The 21346-nt window shown below is 45.9% G+C and overlaps 1 protein-coding gene across 1 annotated transcript in view; it reads left to right on the forward strand.

Annotated features, from left to right (window-relative positions):
* Positions 1 to 21346, forward strand: part of CDH13 (cadherin 13) — a 1052304-nt gene that overhangs the window by 939020 nt on the left and 91938 nt on the right. Inside the window, exon 10 of the mRNA XM_024125020.3 lies at positions 6685 to 6938. Coding sequence (XP_023980788.1) covers positions 6685 to 6938 — 254 coding nt within the window. The remainder of the gene's footprint in view (positions 1 to 6684; positions 6939 to 21346) is intronic.

Here is a 21346-nt window from a genome sequence, read left to right on the forward strand (position 1 = left end):
GGCCCTCCACCCCTGCGCCCCCAGGGAAGCCCCTACTCCTTCCTTTGACTTTCCTGCTTCCTCTTTTTTTTTTGTGCAGTGTTCTTTAATTTTATTTATTTATTTATTTGTTTGTTTGTTTGTTTGTTTATGGCTGCATTGGGTATTCGTTGCTGCGCACGGGCTTTCTCCAGTTGCTGCGAGCGGGGGTTTTTGTGCAGTGTTCTTTAATTTTATTTATTTATTTATTTGTTTGTTTGTTTGTTTGTTTATGGCTGCATTGGGTATTCGTTGCTGCGCACGGGCTTTCTCCAGTTGCTGCGAGCGGGGGCAAATCTTCGTAGCGGTGTGTGGGCTTCTCATTGTGGTGGCTTCTCTTTTTGCAGAGCACAGGCTCTAGGCGCGTGGGCTTCAGTAGTTGTGGCACACGGGCTCAGTAGTTGTGGCTCACAGGCTCTAGGCACGCGGGCTCAGTAGTTGTGGCACACGGGTTTAGTTGCTCCACAGCATGTGGGATCTTCCCAGACCAGGGCTTGAACCCATATCCCCTGCACTGGCAGGCGGATTCTTAACCACTGTGCCACCAGGGAAGCCCACCTGCCTCCCTCTTTTAAGGACCTTTGTGGTTCCATTGGGCCCACCTGGATAATACAGAATCTTCTACCCAGCTCAGGGTCCTTAGCTTAATCACATCTGCAAAGTCCCTTTTGCCATGTAAGGTAACACAAGTTCCAGGGAATCGAACATGGACATATTGGGGGGTGGGGTCATTATTCAGCCTAGCCGCAGGGCCATGTAAACGTTCACACAAACAAAGTTCCACAGCATCCCTGGGGGCAGAACCCAGAGCCACTGAGAGTGGCAGATCTCAGAGACGTTTCCGGCTTTCTCCAGAGGATGAGGGGTTTAGGTTTCTCCCAGGCCCTGTCCTTTTCAGAACCTTGTCTGAACTGAGCCCCAAACATCTCCCTGAAAAGAGGAGCCTCTGGGTCTTCCCAATTCTTCTTCCCTTGCCAGGACTCCCGGGAGATCCTGGCACTGCCCTCCTACATTCAGTGCTATAGTTTCAAAGCTGTGAAAGTCATAAGAAAATAAAACATAGCCACTGGCTGTTCTCTGAGGCTAGCCCTGTATCTATAAAAGGCATCAGGCAATTTTCCAAACCTGCAGCTGGAAGACAAAGCTTGGGTAAATATACATCCCCACCCTAAACCCTGCAGGAGCACCATTCTCCTGGCCTGTGTTCGCTACAGCTTGAGGAAAATAAAATACAAGCAAAGCTAGACTGTAAAAGAATGTCCTCCTCTCCCCACATTCCCCCTTTGACCCACAATGCTGTGAGTCTTAAACGTTAGCATATAGAAGAGTCACCTGGAATGCTAGCTGAAATGCAGGTTCCTGGGCTGCCCCACACCTGCAGGGTCAGAACAGGAGGGAGAGGTGCCCCAAGAGAGCACAGCCCTGTGGACGAGCACTGCCGTAGGACAAGGAATTTCCACCTGCAATTCCTGGGGAGAAGGTGCCCACAGAGCCTGGGGCCCTCCCTGGGCCTCCATTTTACTAGCAAGTGGACTCCCTTTGCTTCAGAATTGGGATGGAGGCATCCCCTCTTTGGCTGCCTGCCACATGAATTTGTATAAAGGGCCTTGAGCTTTCTCTGCTTCTCAGTGCACCTGAGTTAAAGCCCCAGGATAGCCTTCTGGAGGCTGGCCTGACCATGCTCCCTGGGCTCTCCACCTTGCTAGCAACCCAGTGCATTAGCTAGAAATGCTTTCAGTTGTACGTAACCAAATACCAGGCTGATAGTGGCTTAATAGGAGAATTTCACGATCTTCATAACTAGATGAAGGTAGGCCAATCTAGGATTGGCTGGCAGCTCAAGGTGTCAGAGAGCCAGCAGGTGGCACCACAGATGTTTCTGATGTTTTCCTCATGGACGTAAAATGGCTGTCAAAGCCCCGGGCATCGCGTCTTCCTGCTGCTGTGTTCCAAGGCAGGAAGCAAGGAGGCAGCCAGGCAAGTGAGAGAAAGTATATGTGCCCTCATGGGCCCCCTCTCTTCTCATTAGGGGAAAAAATGTCTTTTCCATGGGTCCTCCAGACAATTACCAATGATGTGCCACTGACCAGATGACACGTGCCCACCCCCAGCTGCAAGGAAGGCTGGAAAGTCTGAATCTTTCCTCTGGGGCCTCTGCAGTGAGAAGTGGGTGGACATGGCCATGCTGCAGCCCAACCACAAGCAGCTCCTCCCTACCCAGTTAGCAGTCGGCATATGGGAGAACTAGAGGAGGTCTCAGGACTGTGTGGTTTCTGGGGGAGTCCTTCCTCCCTACAGGACCGAATCCTAACAATTCTGCCAAATGAGTAGCCGTGTCCTCTTTAAAACCTTCTAGTCAGGAACACCCTTAGTTGCTGTGTAAACCTATTCCAAACTGTCGAAGAGTTACTCTTTCAGCTGAATATAATCCACCCTGCATTTTAAGTCTATTCTCTCTTTTGTCCTCAGAGGAGAAGGAAGCATTGAGAAGGCAGGCATCCTTGATCCCCACACCTGTCACAGGCTTAAAACTTACTGTCGGATCACTTCCAAAGCCTCCTTCCTCTGGACAACAAACCCCAGATTCTTTACCCTTCCCATGAGAGCCGGCTTTTCCAGCCTTGAAATCGTCCAGAACAATGGTCCACACCCTCTTTTTTTTTTTTTTTTTTTTTTTTTTTGGTGGTACGCAGGCCTCTCGTGGGCCTCTCACTGCTGTGGCCTCTCCCGTTGCGGAGCACAGGCTCCGGACGCGCAGGCTCAGCGGCCATGGCTCACAGGCCGAGCCCCTCCGCGGCACATTGGATCCTCCCGGACCGGGGCACGAACCCGCATCCCCTGCATCAGCAGGCGGACTCTCAACCACTGCGCCACCAGGGAAGCCCCACACCCTCTTTTGACACTTGATGAAATATTAATCAAATTGCATCTCTGTAACTTTATTGGAAGTGTTTTCAGTTTTCTCCCGTCCCTGACACAGAGACCTCACACCAGACAAATCACATTAATCAGGTCATATGCCCGAGACAACGGAGGGCTTCTTAATGCAGCATGACCCAGGGCAGGCCTCGGAAGGGGTGGGAGCAGAGACCCACGTTTCATCAGCTCCTGGTAGACTGGCCCTGGGCATCGCCCCACTGGTGTCCTTACACCCAGCTTTGTGCAAACGGAAGTAAGCACTGCAGAGGTTCTCCTCTCCAGAAAAGGCTGGACTCACTCACTCTCTCTCTCTCTCTCTCTCTCTCTCTCTGTCTCTCTCTCTCTCTCTCTCTCTCTCTCTCCCCTTCCCTCTCTCTGTGCCACTACTCACATCTGCATTCCTCAGAAGCCAGCATTCTGCTGAGGAATGTCAGCCTCGAACATACCCGAAGAGGCAAGGCAGGAGGGCAGTGGCTGGCTCTTCCAGCTACTTCTACCCCATATTCCTCTTCCTCACTGTCTTAACAGCCTCTTGTTATTATATCCGACTCCAGGCCAGCTGCTGTGTGAAACACCCAGCATGCATCATCTCCTCTGATCTTACTACACTCCTTGGTACTAGGGCTTCACTGGTGAGAAAGCTGAGGCTCCAGGAGATGCAGTGATGTGCCTGTGGTCCACTAGTTATTCATTGGAGTTCTTATGGCCAGGACTTGATCCCCTCCCCTCTGGCTCTGGGAGCAAATAGCGCTTTCTACTACTAAGCTGCATTGCTTCCTGGTATGAATGAAGTGGCCCAAGGCAGGACAGAGGGCTGAGTCCCCATCAGCATTACTTGTGGAAATACCACCCGGTACCAAAAGCAGTTTATTGTTATCAGCTCGGACTCCCTCATCAGACTCCCTGTATCGCATCTCGGCTCTGTGCCACTTGTTAGCTGTGTGACTTTGACTGAGTTGCTTAACCTCTCTGAACCTGTTTCCTCATCTGTAAAAAGGGTCTAAAATCACCTACTATTATGAGGGTAAGGTGAGGACTAGGTGAGATGACGCACACGGGGCCCTCCTAGCACACAGTAGGTGCACAACGAGAGATGGATTATGTCACGAAAAGTAATGAGGGGTTGTGATGCAGATCAAATATTGTATGTATATTTATACATAATATGTAAATATATTATAAGACGTGTGTGAATGGGGGGAGCTGTGGGTACCCCACTGTTATGGGTTAAATTGTGCCTCCCCCAAAAAAGACATCAAAGTCCTAACCCCCAGAACCTGTGAATGTGGGCTTATTTGGAAACAGGACCACTGCAGGTATAATTAGTTAAGATGAGGGCATAATAGAGTAGGATGGGCCCCCAATCCAAGAGGACTGGTGTCCTTATGAGGAGGCAGCCACGTGAAGACAGAGACACACAGGGAGAAGCCCAGGTGATGACGGAGATAGGGGTCAAACTCATGCGCTGCCAGCCAGGGAACGCCTGAAGCTGGGAGAGGCAGGGAGGGTTCCCCTAGAGCTTTCAGAGAGAACATGGCCTTGCCAACATCTTGAGTTTGGACTTCTAGCCTCCAGGACTGTGAGACAGTTCATGTCTTTGTATTAAGCTTTGTACTAAGCCACCTAGTGCTTTGTTGCCACAGCCTTAGGAGACAGATGGTAAGATCCCCGTTCCTGTGGGGACCCTGACCTTCCTTCTCTGCCCCGGGCCGCTCCTCTCTATCCTGCTGCTGGTGGTCACCCTGCTGGCCTCGGATCTACTGCCTGTCAAGAGCCCTGCAGAGCTAAGAAACTCAATAAAACCCCACCCTGCTGGCATTTGCATCATGGTAGAAAATCCAGTTGGGCTAGATTCAGGGTTTCCTAGTCTCAGCATGCTGTCCTGCACTTTATTTCCAGGAAGATGGTGTGTTCCTGGGAGCTGGTATAAAAGAAATCCTCGGGCCTCGGGCTGCCTGGCTGGGTCTGCCCGTGCTGGGGTGCGGTCGAGAAGGTTCTCAGGAGAGGCGGACGCTCTGTGTGTCCATCCTGCTCAGGATGCTGCCCGGCAGACTGTCACTACCCAGCAAGCCCAAGGCTCCAGTCCCCTTCAGTGTCCTCATTAGGATGAATAACTCTGCTTTCCAGGCACGGCAGCTCCCTGGCCCATGCTTGGAATTTATTTCACTGGGGTTGCATATTTGGGGCTTGACTTGGGAAGGACAGAGATGTGTTGTTAGAAAGGAGGATGAAGTGGTAAATTATTCTTGTGTTCCAGGGATGGAACCACAATATACCTGGGTAGCTCCTAGGTACCAACAGCTTGATAGCTGTCAGCTCTTAAAATCTTAATACTGACCCTGTTGGGAGTTGCTCTAGGTGAGGGCGGGAAGGGCGGTCCTATTACAGCTGGGAAGCACTTCCCGGGTCACTACTTCCTGTGTGTGTGTGTGTGTGTGTGTGTGTGTGTGTGTGTGTGTGTGTGTGTGCGCGCGCGCACGCGCCTGTGCATATATATATGCACGTGTGTTTGTGCGGGCGCACTTTCACAGGTGTGGAGTGCGGGGCGTGCGTGTTAGCTCTAATTATTATGAGAGATAATGTAATTTTGCCTAAAGCTCTCCCAACTAAACCTGCCCGATTCCAGATTCTATCCCCTGCACCCGTAGACCTCTTTCCCCAGCTTCGCCATTCTCACCTCTGATGCCACATTCCCAGATCCCTTACGACGTGTACTGCCATTTTCTTACTTCTGGTTGAGTGTGAATCACCTCTCTGTACTTACTTTAGTCTCGTCCTCCCAGCAAGAATATCTATTATGTCATGGGTCTGATGAGTTAGCTACTTGTTTTCCCAGTAAACATTAGGAAAATAGCTTGAAATAAGTGTGTCCTTATCTCACCTAAATGTCTCCTCACACACACCCCCATCGACAGGAAATGTCACTCTCACTGCATCTCATGGTTTAGAAAGAAAGTGACCGAGTGAATGTCGTCCATGACATTCTGTGATGGACAGGGCACCATATTAATAACGTCTACAATGGGGTTTCCTTAATATCCTCTGATTTAGTCTACACAGCAGCAAGGGAGGCAGTTACCATCAGCCCCTTTACAGAATCACCTGGAAAGGGCCTCAGCAGGGTTGCTCATTGGAGGGACAGTCTGCCATATGTGGGACTGTCCCAGGCATGGCCATATATCTGGTATTACTGCCCCCTGCCCAGACAATGGCCACAAAGCTGCCGAGTCATGGGGACAAATAAAAGCCCCCCCCACCTCCCACATGTTTTCCAGCGCCCTCAGGTGGGGAAGGGCCATGCAGCTTAACCCCTTGTGTGTCAGCCTCCCGAATCCTGTTCCCTACATGACACCCTATTGGAAGAATGTGCACCCCCTGGAGCCCCCATGAGTGCCGGAGTTGTGAGGTCACAGGCTACCGGTGGGAAGGCTTTTAATGTCAGCGCTGCCAGGGAGTCACCTAAAGAGATCTCACAACAAGGGATCCAGGTCTCTGAGACTCATGTAATCGTTGTAAGTTATTTCTCAATCTGAAAAAAGGAACAACTTCCATACCTAATTTGGTATCTGTATGTCTCATACTCTTTTTCTTAAAGAGGACCCCAAATTGCATCAAGCTTCTTAGCCCACAAAACCTGGATCCACCCCTGAGCGTCCACACGGCTCGGGGACTGTCAGAGGCCTTCGTGCAAAAGCGCCTGCCCTTTGTGGCAGACCCGCGTGCTGAGCCCCTCTCTCTGCCTTTCAGCCTCTGGACTATGAGATTTCTGCCTTTCACACCCTGCTGATCAAAGTGGAAAACGAGGACCCGCTGGTGCCCGACGTCTCCTACGGCCCCAGCTCCACAGCAACCGTCCACATCACCGTCCTGGATGTCAATGAGGGTCCGGTTTTCCACCCGGACCCCATGATGGTGACCAAGCAAGAGCACATCTCCGTGGGCAGCGTGCTGTTGACGGTGAATGCCACAGACCCTGATTCCCTGCAGCATCAGACCATCAGGTGAGTGGGCGGCCGGGTAACCTGAGACGGGAGGGAGGCGGGCAGCAATGGCTTTTCTTTTCTGGTTGCAGGGTCTGGGTTGTCAGAAGCAAACTACCATTAAATTAAACTTGTTAATGATCTGGGTGAGCAGGAAGTTTGTGTCATAATGAAGAGCTGGCGGCTGGTGGCACCAGGGGACCAAGCTCAGTAGGTGGGGATGTTGCCCCTGCACCTGACTCCTGGCAGTAGACTAGCCCAGGAGGAGAGCGGCTCGAGGGCTGTGTTCTCAAATGTCCAGAGGGGTCTGCTGGTGCCAAGCACAGTGTGGAAGGGACATAGAAAGCCACATATGGCCCTTTGCATCTCAGACACCTACTTTATCAGCTGCCACAACTTTATGAGAAAGGCTAACTCCATGTACAGTTAAGGGTATTAGGAGTTCAGAGAGGGTCAGTAACTTGCTCAAGACTGCCCAGCGTACACTGCCCAGTAGTGGAAGAAATTAGGATGCAAATATTGCAGTACAATCTGCAAAGTCCGTGCTCTCTACTAAGTGCTCTGGACTCTGAACTGTCAGAAGGGAAAGGAGTAGACATTGCCTGGTACTTAGAAATAGACCATTGGGGTTGGGTTTTCCGCTGATGATTGGCAGACCCAAAAAAAAGTTCAAATTTTCAGTGTTCATTTCTTAAGCTCTGTCCAGTATTTCAGAAGAAGGGGTTTTCATAATGAGATTTAATTAAATGATCATTATCCACAGTGCATCTCATGCTACTGGAGATGAGATGCCCTCGCTGGTGTGACGTTTCACAGTAAACACATTGGCACGCAGGTCCAAATGCACGCTTGTCTCCGCTAAAGAAAGTAATTAATCTTCCTCTTCCAATATCTAATCTTTTCATATGAGGTACCGATAACCAAGTATTAGACGCACTTCAAATAAACATGTCTTATTTTCCTGATTTGAAACACTTGAAAATGTGCCACCATATCCGCATCAGCCACAGGACCGTGGAGCAAGCTGGCAGAAGTTATTTTCCAACCCCAAAAGGGGATTTATTTTTACAACAAAACTTTCTGAAATGCCAGACAAACTAGATAAAAGTACAAAATAATACCAAATCCTGTAATAATGTAAATCTGAAGTAGCCGTTCTTTTTTTTCCTTTTCTCCTTTTTTTTCCCTTTTCCTGCTCAGTATCTGGCAAAGGAAACATGCAATTTAAACGTCAAAGAGAAAGCTTTCCTTAAGTGCTTAGATCGGGAAACCTGTAGCTTAACAGACTGTAAGGTAGTTGTACAAATTTAGGATGTCTTTGGGGAGCTTAACTGTTGATTTGCACTTCTACAAAGAGGTGACTCCAGGGTGGGTAGGAAATGGATTTAAATGGGGTTGATGTTGCTAAGCCTGGGACTGTGCCTTTGTTGGGTAACTTGGGATGCTGCCCGACATGAAAATGTTAATGTGATGGGGAGAGGCTGAGGCAGGTGTCTGGGATCTGGGAGTAGTGGTCCTACTAAGGTGGGACAGACAGTGGAAGAGGTGGGTCTCTCGGAGTTCTTTTTTGAAGACCAGCTCTGGCTGACTTAGGCAAAAGGGAGAATTTGCTGGAAGATTCTACACACAGTTTATAGAATTTTTCCGCACTGGTAACCACTAGTTTTTTCTCTATACCTGTGAGTCTATTTCTGTTTCTTATATACATCTGTTTGTTTTCTTTTTTTTAGATTCCACATGTAAGTGATAACATAAAGTATTTGTCTTCTGTAATTTCACTAAGCATAATGTTCTCTAGGTCCATCCATATTGTTGTAAAGGGTAGATTTTCAATCTTTTTTATGGCTGAGTAATATTCCATCATAGATATATATATAATCTTTATTTGTTCATCTGTTGATGGGCACTTAAGTTGCTTCCATATCTTGGCTATTGTAAATAGTGCTGCTATGAACATTGGAGTGCATGTATCTTTTCAAATTAGTGTTTTCTTTTTGGGGGGATATATGCCCAGGAGTGCTGGATCCTATAATGGTGCTATTTTTATTTTTTTGAGGAACTCCACACTGTTCTCCATAGTGGCTGTACCAATTTATATTCCCACTAACCGTGTACAAAGGTTCCCTTTTTTCCACATCCTCTTAAGAATGTATTACTTGTGGTCTTTCTGATGATGGCCATCCTGACAGGTGTGAGATAGTATCTGATTGTGATTTTGATTTGCATTCCTCTGATGATTAGTGATGTTGAGTAGTTTGTAGAATTGAAGAATATGTTTAGAACTGGGCCAAGATTGCACAGGAACTTGGGCATTGTTGAGTGTCTAGGTACTGGGACCTGATGGGCTGGCACTGCAGGACCTCACAGGGAGAGTGACCCGTCTCCAGCCACTGTCCACTCTGTGTCACTCGGCTCACAGCTCACACGCCCAGGGGCGAGTCCACTTTACCTGAGCTGGAGCCGTGCACCCCCGACTCAGGGCATCTTGACAGTCAAGAGAGGTGATGTTCCGAGATGTGGCTGCCCCTCTTCACCCCCACGGCAGGCAGCTGATTGAGAAGGAGGAAGGAAATCCCATCTGGCGAATCGAGTGTGGTGCTTGGAGCGTGGCAAGAGGCCACGGAAAGCAGCCCTGGCAAACTGAGTTGGGAGACAGGAGCCTGGAGAGGGAGTGTGTGACTGGCAAGAGCCAAGACATTGAGGGGCACCAAGGCCAGGGTTTGAGCCCTGGGGAACAGAGACCGGCTGCCGGAACCGGGTTACAGCGGTCCTTCCATTCCGTCGTGGGTGGAGCGTGAGCGGCGCCCGCTGTGAGCAAAGGGGATCAGAGAGAGCAACTTGTGAGGTACTAGACCTGAGACTCGCGGTAAAAAGCAGGAGCGTAGAAAGCTCTGAACAGCTTCCTGCTTCTACAGTTGCTCATTACAGCTGTGACCCTCAGTCACAGGTGGCCAGGGCCCATCTCAGACTGACTTTTGCCAAAAATGCATGTACTGGCCCACCAAACTGAAAATGAGGGCACAGACATCCAGCATGAGAATGCCCGTGCTCAGAGTATATTCTTCCCCACCTCTTGACTCTGCCTTGCCTGGGTTGGCCTCATCCTCAGCCATATCTGTATGGCTGTAGAGGGTCAAGGCCTCCGGCAATGCCAGTCCTACCGGCAGAAAGAGATCCTTCCTCACCAGTAGTATCAGTACTTGCCCAAGGGCCAGGTTTGCGTCTTCACAGAGCCACCTTGGACACACACCTGTCTCCGACCCAGAATGGCAGGAGGGTGGGATGTGCCCGGGGCTAGTCCTGGTGCGTGGGCCCACCGTGGACCCAGCATCCAGCCATAAGGAACTGGGGTGGTGGTTTCCCAAAGGAATGCAGAAGGCTCGTCCCAGAAGGTGGGAATGGATGCTGAGTCATCAGGGGCCACGGAGAGCCACTGTTGACTAATTTCAGTGTCACGAGTCCCCTCAGAAAATATAGCTGAGGTGTTTCTGTGGCCGTTTGCCTAAGAGCTGTGACATTTACAAATGGGTCTGGCTGAGCAGTGTCTGGACAAATCACTTTTCCAGCATTGAAGCAAACTAAATGCGTGTGTGTGTGTGTATGTGCGTGTGCATGTATGTTCGCGTGACGCACATTTCTCTCTCTGGCCTGACTCCTCGGACACATTCCTTCCTGCTGGGGTCCAGAGTTGCCCAGGAGTGACCCTCTCTCAGCCTGGCACTGACTGGATCCCCCTCCGCCCCTCCTCTCCTGGTGCTGGTTCTGAGCCCATCAAAGGCAGGGATAACATCCCTGACACGTTGAGCTATTGTCGCAGGAGCTCTTCAGGGAGAAAAGGCTCATTAATTATCTGCAGCCTTTGATCCTGTACACGAGAAGCACTGTCCCCGATGGGCTGTGTGTGCAGAGGCTGAGCGGGGCTGAGGGGAGGGGCCAGGCTGGGACCTGGTTTTCTAATAAACCGCGCTTGGCTCCCCAGAACTCTCAGAAAGACACGATGACCTTGTGAGTGGTGGTGGTGGTGGTGTCTTAATGATTCTTTGGGGAGCAGGCATGGGAAGAGGGAGGAACTGAGACCTCCTATTTTTATCTCAAGGAGAGCTCTGAGTGCAGCTGACAAAGGCACATGCAAAAAGATGCTGCCAGCGCCATCTGCCCCTGTCTGGATTCCCGGCAATAGCACGGCGCTGGGCTCTGCAGTTGTGCAGGTTATGCGGGTGTCCCTTTCTGTGTGTGTGACTCTTCGTGTCCACATCGTCATTCTCTTTGTGTCCCTCTGTGTGCCGATTCCTCTTGGTCTGTCCTTTGCTCTGTACATTTCTTCCTGTCTCCCTCTCTGTCTCCCTCCCCGTCACTGTCTCTGTCTGCGTCTTCCCCTCCCTCCGGGTCCATCTTTCTTTCTTGTCTCATGGCCACCTCTTCTCCGTCTGAGTCTCTGCTCCTTCCTTCCTCCCATTCCTCTCTCTCCTCTCTTCTCCTGCCTCCTCCTTTTTCCGGTTTTCCTCCATCTGCTTCCTCCCCGCTCCTCCTCCTCTTCTTTCTCTCCGTCTCTGTGTCTCCCCCTCCCCGAATTTCTGCCTCTATCGTTATCTCCCTCCAAGGCTCTCTGTGCCTCAGCTCCAATAACCCCATCTCCTCTCAGATGACTAGCCAGGCCCTCAGGGCATCTTAGCACCGCAGGAGATGCTCCACCCCAACCAGCCTGATTCAGGTCCTGCCCCCAAGTTGACGGGCACTTTGACCTCCTCCCTGAGGTCAGGCTCCTTCCCTGGTCAAAACAGGAAACTCCTCCCCGCTCCCAGCCCCCACAAAGCTTAGGACCTTAATTCTAACTCATTCCTGGTCCTGTCTTCTGTGATGGAAAGCCCGTCTCAAGCACAGTGATTCTGCCGCTGCCACTGTGATGCCCTCTTTTATCTCACCAGGGAATGTTAAAATCAGTCAAAGGCGTCTTGATCTCTGAGAAGCCTGTAACTCTAAAGACAGGAGGTGTCCAGGCATCAGAGTGAATATTCTCACTAAAAAGCCTGAGTTATTAAAACTTGTTTAAAAGCCCATCGCATTGTGCTTAGCCAAATCAAAATGGACAGCAGTGGGCTAGTGACAGATGAAATTCTTCTTTTTAATGAGTTGTATCTTCTTATCCTTATTATAAAGTTAAGATAGTTCATGGAGGAAAGTTTTGAAAAGGCAGATGAGAATAAAGAAGATAATTTTTAAAATCTGTAATCGTCCCACCCAAGGAAATCCCCTTTTAACAGCTTAGGTATCTCTCCAGTCACATGTGCGAGTATTTCCCTTTTTTATTTTCCAAATTGGTTCACATCACCCATTTTGTTTTGGAACCTGTCATTTTTACTTCCCAATATATGGCGAACAGCTTTCCATGTCAGGAAATAGCCACTATATTTCGTCACTGCATAGTATGCATTCTACAATGCTATCACACGAATATATTTATTTATTTATTCATTCCCTTGTTGGCTCTTTAGACTGTTTCCAATTGTGTGAAATTATTTTTTAAAAGGTCAGTGGACATGCTTGTAGCTAAACTGTTCAATGCATCATTAATTTTCTGAAGAATTTTCTGAAAATACTTTGCAAACGTGTTGATGTTGTTAATGCTTTTTGTCATATAAAGACTTCTTTGTCTCTTTACCTAGGCAATCACATTTCTATTTTCCCTTATTATTTGAAATGATGGTTAGAAAGTTTCTGTGCTCCAAGGTCATGTGAACGTTGACGTGTTGGAAAACAGAGCTGGTTCCCACACCCTGTCCTCTCAACCTGCAGTGACAACGAGACAGACTTCAGCTTTCAGGGTGGAGCCTTCCTCCGTGTACGCGAGACAGGAATCTGGCATTTCTCGATGACATTTCAGTGTCTCCAGTGAGGAGTGGACTCGTGCACCTGAAGTTGTTGGCTAATTATTGTCAGAAAGAGCAGCTCAATGATAATTATGCTAAAATGGAAATGACGGTATTTGCCCAACATTCTCTAACAGTGAAATGAGAAGCAGGGACTCACTGTTGCATCAGATCTGTTGCTTTGGTTACTCTGGGGATGCAGCCGGCAGCTCAATCATTTTGAATGGTCTGAGAGGACTTATTTCATTCTCTGACCAATCCGGGGATTTCTGTTGAGGCAACCAAGTAGCAATTCCTATTCCAAACATTTTTCAGACAGAACTCATCTTACCCAGGATCTGTAGTAAACAACTCTGCTGCAGAGACTTCTGCCCACACACTGAATACATAAGATACGTGTTGAGGAAAAATACTGTCCCCACGCATGTGAAATTACCCATTACTCCTCAGCATTTTTGGGGGAAAGGATCATTCATCCAGGGAACCCCACAAGTGTGCATCCAGCAGCACTGTATCTGTGCGGATTAAGTTTGGCTCAGTATAAAAGGAAAATTCAAAATGATGGTGGCTCAGAGAAGATAGAAGTGTTTGTTTTTTTTTTTTCCCCTCATATAAAATAAGTGTAGTGCGGCTGTGGCAGTCCAGGGCTAGGATGGAAGTTCCACAAAGCTGTCAGGGGCCCAGGCTCCTTCCTGCTCACCATTCAGTCACCTCAAGACTGGCACCCTCTTCCTCATGGACAATTATTATGGTTGCTAGTGCTTCAGAGTTCACATCTGCATTCCAGACAGTAGTTTGGGAGAGAGGGAAAGAAGAAGGGAGTCTCTTATATTTTAAGGAGTCTTACTGAAAGTCGATCACATTTCTATTTAAATCTGATTGGCCAAAATTAGTCACATGGCCAAAACCTAGCTGTAAGATACTAGGAAGTATGGTCGTTTAGCTGGATAGCAACCAACTTTTAAAACTGGGATTCTTTACTAAGGAAGAAAGGAAGAGTGGGTATTGTGAAGTAACTAGAAGTTTCTACCATGAACACCTTTGGGGATTGAACCTTTCTGTGTAATAAAAAACTACAGGGTAAATTTTAAAGGATGAATACATGCCATGAAATTAGATTTTTACACAATCAAAATAATAGATAATTGTGTTGCCAAAGACAGCTGCTTGAAAAAAGCACAAGCATTATAGTTTTCCATTCATTCCTTTACTGAATTCATTTACTGGTATTTATTTAGAGGCTACTATGGGCCTGACACTGCTGGGTGCTGTCTTTTCACTTGTGAGAATGAACTCTGCCTACAGCTTCCAGGGAGCTTATAGTCATAAGAGCAAGAGCTTTGTTGCAAATGATGATGTCCCAGGAAAGAAGGAAGAGCGAGGGAGGGAGGGAGGGAGGGAGGGAGGGAGAGAGGAAAAGGAAGGAAGGAGAGAAAGAAATTGTTTCCTTGGGAAGTAAGAACCAGTGGTCTCCAGCTGGGGAGAAAAAGCCAAGCAACAGAAATGACTTATTTCCAAGCATGATTATGGTCTCGCTTATCAACAGATTCCTGAATTCCCCAGAAGTGCCACTATCCCCATACCTTTGAGCTGGTCTCTGCCTCCTGGGAACTGGGCACCAGACTAAACTAGGCAAAGATTGCCACGATACCCCTGGACACATGTATTTTGCTGGTACTATGACAAAGATGCCTAACATTTTTATATAAAACTTTACCAGAAGCACGGTCACCAAAGTCTTAACTCTCACAACCATGAGTCTGCCTCTTTGCTGATGAGGAAAACGTAACCTCTCTGAACCTCGGTTTATGTAAAGAAAACACGCAAATGAGGTGAACTCCTGGGGCTTTCCTCGCCACTGCCTCATCCACAGCTGTTTGTCCTTCTGATGTTAGTTTAGGCATCGCCTCTGCAGGTGGCCTACGCTGACCTTCAGACTGCACTCCAAAGGGCTTTCTGAACGTCCAGTCTAGTGTAATGCTCGTGCTTTACTGTGATTCCTGACCTAATTGTCCATTTCCACTGAACCTCGGGCTCTATGAGGGTAACGATCATGCTTATATCCATCCGTGGTAAAACACAAGGGCCTCATCAGTACCATTTAATTAATTAAGCCCTAAGGCCCAGCACCAAGACCTTCAAACTTTCCAGGAGCCTACAAAAATGTCAAGGACATGAACACATAATCTATCATCTCCAAAGTTTGAAAAGAAAACAGCAACATTGAAGTTAATAAGATTGAGTGTCCACAGCACCATGACTTTAGCAGGTTGAATTTTTTTTTTCACATCTTTATTGGAGTATAATTGCTTTACAGTGTTGTGTTAGTTTCTGCTGTACAACAAAGTGAATCAGCTATACGTATACATATATCCCCATGTGCCCTCCCTCCCACCCCTCTAGGTGGTCACAAATCACGGAGCTGATCTCCCTGTGCTCTGCGGCTGCTTCCCACTAGCTATCTATTTTACACTTGGTAGTGTATATATGCCCATGGCACTCTCTCACTTCATCCCAGCTTCCCCTTCCCCCCTGTGCCCTCAAGTCCATTCTCTACATCTGCGTCTTTATTCCTGCCCTGCCCCTAGGTTCATCAGTACCACTTTATTAGATTCCATATATATGCGTTAGCATATGGTATTTGTTTTTCTCTTTCTGACTTACTTCACCCTGTATGACAGACTCTAGGTCCATCCACCTCACTACAGATAACTCAATTTCGTTCCTTTTTTATGGCTGAGTAATATTCCATTGTATATATGTACCACATCTTCCTTATCCATTCATCTGTTGATGGACATTTAGCTTGCTTCCATGTCCGGGCAGGTTGAATTTAATATTTGCAAAAATGTCTTTACATTTGCAAACTGTTTGTAGATCTCTCATTGTAGAATGTCTGAGTCGGCACTAGAGAAATCATAGGGGATTATTAGTGAAATATTCCCAGTAGTCAAATAATCCCAAAAGCAAAAGTAGTGATATAAAAATTATCTCAAAAATTTTACAGGAAAAAAATGTGCTTGCAATGTGAGTACATTTCAGTATGTTTGGTATGACTTGGGAGGAGGCCACCATGGACAGAGAAAATTCTTAGAAGCTCAGAGGTCCTTTTTTTTTTATTATTTTATTGAAGTGTAGTTGATTTACAGTGTTATATCAATTTCTGCTGTACAGCAAAGTGCTTCAGTTATACATATACATATACATTCTTTTTCATATTCTTTTCCATTATGGTTTATCTCAGGATATTGAATATAATTCCCTGTGCTATATAGTAGGACCTTGTTGTTTATCCATTCTGTGTATAATAGTTTGCATCTGCTAACCCAAAACTCCCAATCCATCCCTCCCCCACCCTCCTTCCCCCTTGGCAACCACAAGTCTGTTCTCTATGTCTGTGAGTCTGTTTTTGTTTCGTAGATAAGTTCATTTGTATCATATTTTAGATTCCACATATAAGTAATATCATATGGTATTTGTCTTTCTCTTTCTGACTCATTTCTTTCCATTGGTGAACTATAAGTCTGTTTATTGAATCTGTGATTGCCTTTCTCTGTGGAAATATGTTCAGTGATATCAAATTTAGGTAACACTTATAAGTAATATCATATGGTATTTGTCTTTCTCTTTCTGACTCATTTCACTTAGTATGATAATCTCTAGGTTCATCCATGTTGCTGCAAATGGCATTATTTCATTCTTTTTATAGCTGAGTAGTATTCCATTGTATATATGTGCAATATCTTCTTTATCCATTCATCTGTGGATGGACATTTAGGTTGCTTCCATGTCTTGGCTGTTGTGAATAGTGCTGCTGTGAACATAGGGGTGCATGTATCTTTTTGAATTGTAGTGTTGTCTGGATATATGCCCAGGAGTGGGTTTGCTGGATCATATGGCAGCTCTATTTTTAGTTTTTTGGGGAACCTCCATACTGTTTTCCATATTGACTGCACCAATCGTAGGTCTTAAATAAAACAGCCCAGTGCTTGGCCTTTGGAAGTGCTTAGTAAACAGGTATAGCATGGTTTGCCAGCAGCTGCGGTGGAATTTCTGCGTGCAGACATTTTGTGCATAAGCAGACATGGTTTATTGTGATTACTATTATTTTTCTTCTTCAGGTATTGTCTAGTGTCTACCAACCATGGAAATATTTGCATGTGGCCTTGTTTTAAACCAATACCAGGAGGGAAGCCTGAGCAGGACCGATCGGCCTTTCACTGGGCTTCCCAGGTCTGTGAAAGTTACACTAAGGAGTCAGGTCCATCTGCCGGCTCTTCTTCCAAAGCCATGATCCAAATTGAACCCATCCTTTGAACACAGAATATCTGAATCAGATCCAGATTAGATCCTCATCACTCTGAAAACCACAGGCTACTTTGTTCTGATTTCTTTGGGTCTTTTTAAGTCATTTCCCTTCCCTTCCTCCTCTAGACTTGGAGGCTTTTAAGCTCCAAGGTAGATTCATTCATGGGCTCAAACTGGTACCGAATACAACATGTGGTGATGAAAATTCAGTCCCAAAAGATTTGTTAAAAGGCCCAATTTCGGTTTTTGCTAGTCTTCCTGTGAGTCATCAAGCCTTTTTCTTTAACACCTCATTTAATCTAATATTGGAGCCCATTCAAAGGAAATCACAAAAAAAATGATAGGAAATCAAGCAAAAGTCATCAGCTGGCTATGGGACCTTTTGTTCTGTATCTTCTAAGACCTTTCGAAGCAGATGGCAAAAATCAGTTCCCCTGGAAATTAGGATTTTTGTCATCACTGTCATTTCTCAGGAACACAGAGGTTCAAAATGTGTAGTAGCTCACCATTTATTGTGAGGAGAAAGGAGGGTTTTAACTCCCCTTTTGAAAAAGCCAGATTTCAAAACCAGATTTAAGAGTTTAATTTGGAGTGACTCCCACCTTTTAAATTTTAATCAGAAGTTAAAGGCCAAATAATAACATTTCTACCTGGGGAAATGAAAAGAGCCTCCAGCCACTAAAATATATTATTAACACTTCGTCTTAATTAAATGTGGTTACTGACCTCAATAATAGAATTTGGGGTGAGGTCATTTCTGTTTTTGTTTTTTTTTAATGAGTTATTTCTCTCTTGAGTCAACACAGAGCTTGAAATGTAAAGGAATTGTTTACAGTGGCAACTTTGTAATTTTTAATTAAAGTGACGTCCTTCCATTGGAAGTTTATGGTGGCAATACATTGTATTGCATACTCTGCTATAGAATTTTTAATTATGTAAATATATTAAAACAGCTGACTCTTATTTTTAGCAATCAGATTTTCTGTTATGAAGATGGCAGTGGGAAACAAGGTCTAATAAATTAAACAACTGAATCTTTAAAGATTAAACAGCTTCAGTGGCTAAAAATAGAATTCTGGACTTTATAGTGATCCAGAGATGGAAGATTTTCATTATTAACCTCAATTAGAGGTGCTCGATTTGGTTACTATGAAATCTCTGACCATTTGGAAAAAGAGTTGAAAGGTTATTTTACAATTTACCCACCTTTTCAACATCCATCTATGTTGTTATAAACTGCCCATGGGCCAGACTTTCATTATTGACAGCATGGTTTCAAATTGGTTATATTTTAGTATAATTATGATGGTCACTCTTTGCAGCCTAAGAAGTTAATTCTCAGAACCAATAAAGAAAATATTGACAAATGTTAATATTGTTTCTTGCTCAGTGTCTTCTAAGCTGTTAAATCTTCTTAGCTGGTTTTTCTTTTTTTTTTTTAATAGAGGCATTTGAATTAGATGAGGGTTGCTACAGAAGCTACCAATATAGCATTGATTGAGAAAGCCACATACTTCAGGACCGCAACAGAAGTCAGGGAAAATAGCTGATGTGTTTTATTATCTCGATCTGTCAATCACCAACCTTGCACACTCGTGAAGGGCTTATCACGGCATTAGCACTAACACAGGTAATGAAACCGTAGACAGAGAATCTTGTAACTAATTCAAGAAATGCGCTTCATCTCTGCTCCCAGTTTGATTTCCAAAAGGGTCGTGAAGCTCTGTTTTCAAGCGATGAGACTCTAAACTACAGTTCTCCTAATACGTTTAATTCAGAGTTTTCCTTGTATAGTCTAATGGTGTTGTCAGGAATCTCAGGATAAGATCAGACTTTATGTAGCCGAGTTTTAACAGCCTTGATTTCCCATGTGAGGGCTGCACACGTGAAATGGGGCCTCCGGATTTGGGTTAGCATGAGATAAGCCACCTCTTTAATCGCTGAATTTTTCATTCATTCCACAAATGTTTAATGAACACCTACAATATGCCAAGCCCTTTTTTAGGCACTGGGGATACAGAAGCAGTAGAAACAGTTAAAATTATCTGTCATCATGGATATTACATTCCCACAGGGGGAAATAGAAAACAAATAAGAAAATAACTTTTAAAATAAATAGTATAGACACCCTCTTGTGAGAGCACCGGATCACAACTAACTGTTGAACAGTCATCAACAGGAAGACACTGGAACCCATCAAAAAAGACACCCCACATCCAAAGACTAAGGAAAAGCCACAATGAGATGGTAGGAGGGGCGCAATGACAATAAAATCAAATCCCATAACCACTGGGTGAGTGACTCACAAACTGGAGAACACTGATACCACAGAAGTCCACCCACTGGAGTGAAGGTTCTGAGCCCCACGTCAGGTTTCCCAACCTGGGGGTCCAGCAACAGGAGGAGGAATTCCTAGAGAATCAGGCTTTGAAGGCTAGTGGGATTTGATTGCAGGACTTCGACAGGACTGGGGGAAACAGAGACTCCACTCTTGGAGGGCACACACGAAGTAGTGTGCGCATCGGGACCCAGGGGAAGGAGCAGTGACCCCACAGGAGACGGAACCAGACCTGCCTGCTAGTGTTGGAGGGTCTCTTGCAGAGGTGGGAGGTGGCTCTGTCGCACCATGAGGACAAGGACACTAGCAGCAGAAGTTCTGGGAAGTATTCCTTGGCGTGAGCCCTCCCACAGTCCGCCATTAGCCCCACCAAAGAGCCAGGGTAGGCTGCAGTGTTGGGTCACCTCAGGCCAAACAACCAACAGGGAGGGAACCCAGCCCCACCCATCAGCAGACAAGCTGATTAAAGTTTTACTGAGCTCTGCCCACCAGAGCAACAGCCAGCTCTACCCATCACCAGTCCCTCCCATCAGGAAACTTGCACAAGCCTCTTAGATAGCCTCATCCACCAGGGGCAGACAGCAGAATCAAAAACAACTACAATCCTGCAGGCTGTGGGACAAAAACCACATTCGCTGAAAGATAGACAAGATGAAAAGGCAGAGGGCTATGTACCAGATGAAGGAACAAGATAAAACCCCAGAAACACAACTAAACGAAGTGGAGATAGGCAACCTTCTAGAAAAAGAATTCAGAATAATGATATTGAAGGTGATCCGGGACCTCAGAAAAAGAATGGAGGCAAAGATCAAGAAGATGCAAGAAATGTTTAACAAAGAACTAGAAGAATTAAACAACAAACAGAGATGAACAATACAATAACTGAAGTGAAAAATACACTAGAAGGAATCAATAGCAGAATAACTGAGGCAGAAGAACGGATAAGTGACCTGCAAGGCAGAATGGTGGAATTCACTGCTGAGGAACAGAATAAAGAAAAAAGAATGAAAAGAAATGAAGACAGCCTAAGAGACCTCTGGGACAACATTAAACAACAACATTTGCATTATAGGGGTCCCAGAAAGAGAAGACAGAGAGAAAGGACCTGAGAAAATATTTGAAGAAATTAGTCGAAAACTTCCCTAACATGGGAAAGGAAATAGCCACCCAAGTCCAAGAAGCATAGAGAGTCCCATACAGAATTAACCCAAGGAGAAACACACCGAGACACATAGTAATCAAATTGGCAAAAATTAAAGGCAAAGAAAAATTATTGAAAGCAGCAAGGGAAAAACAACAAATAACATACAGGGGAACTCCCATAAGGTTAACAGCTGCTTTCTCAGCAGAAACTCTACAAGCCAGAAGAGAGTGGCATGACATATTTACAGTGGTGAAAGGGAAGAACCTACAACTAAGATTACTCTACCTGGCAAGGATCTCATTCAGATTTGATGGAGAAATCAAAAGCTTTACAGACAAGAAAAAGCTAAGAGAATTCACCACCACCAAACCAGCTGTACAACAGATGGTAAAGGAACTTCTCTAAGTGGGAAACACAAGAGAAGAAAAGGACCTACAAAAGCAAACCCAAAACAATTAAGAAAATGACCATAGGAACATACATATCGATAATTACCTTAAACGTGAATGGATTAAATGCTCCAACCAAAAGACACAGGCTCGCTGAATGGATACAAAAACAAGACCCATATATATGCTGTCTACAAGAGACCCACTTCAGACCTAGGGACACATACAGACTGAAAGCGAGGGGATGGAAAAAGATATTCCATGCAAATGGAAATCAGAAGAAAGCTGGAGTAGCAATTCTCATAAAAGACAAAATAGACTTTAAAATAAAGAATGTTACAAGAGACAAGAAAGGACACTACATAATGGTCAAGGGATCAATC

Source organism: Physeter macrocephalus, chromosome 17 (assembly GCF_002837175.3).
Source record: "Physeter macrocephalus isolate SW-GA chromosome 17, ASM283717v5, whole genome shotgun sequence".
In the NCBI taxonomy this organism is placed as follows: domain Eukaryota; kingdom Metazoa; phylum Chordata; class Mammalia; order Artiodactyla; family Physeteridae; genus Physeter; species Physeter macrocephalus.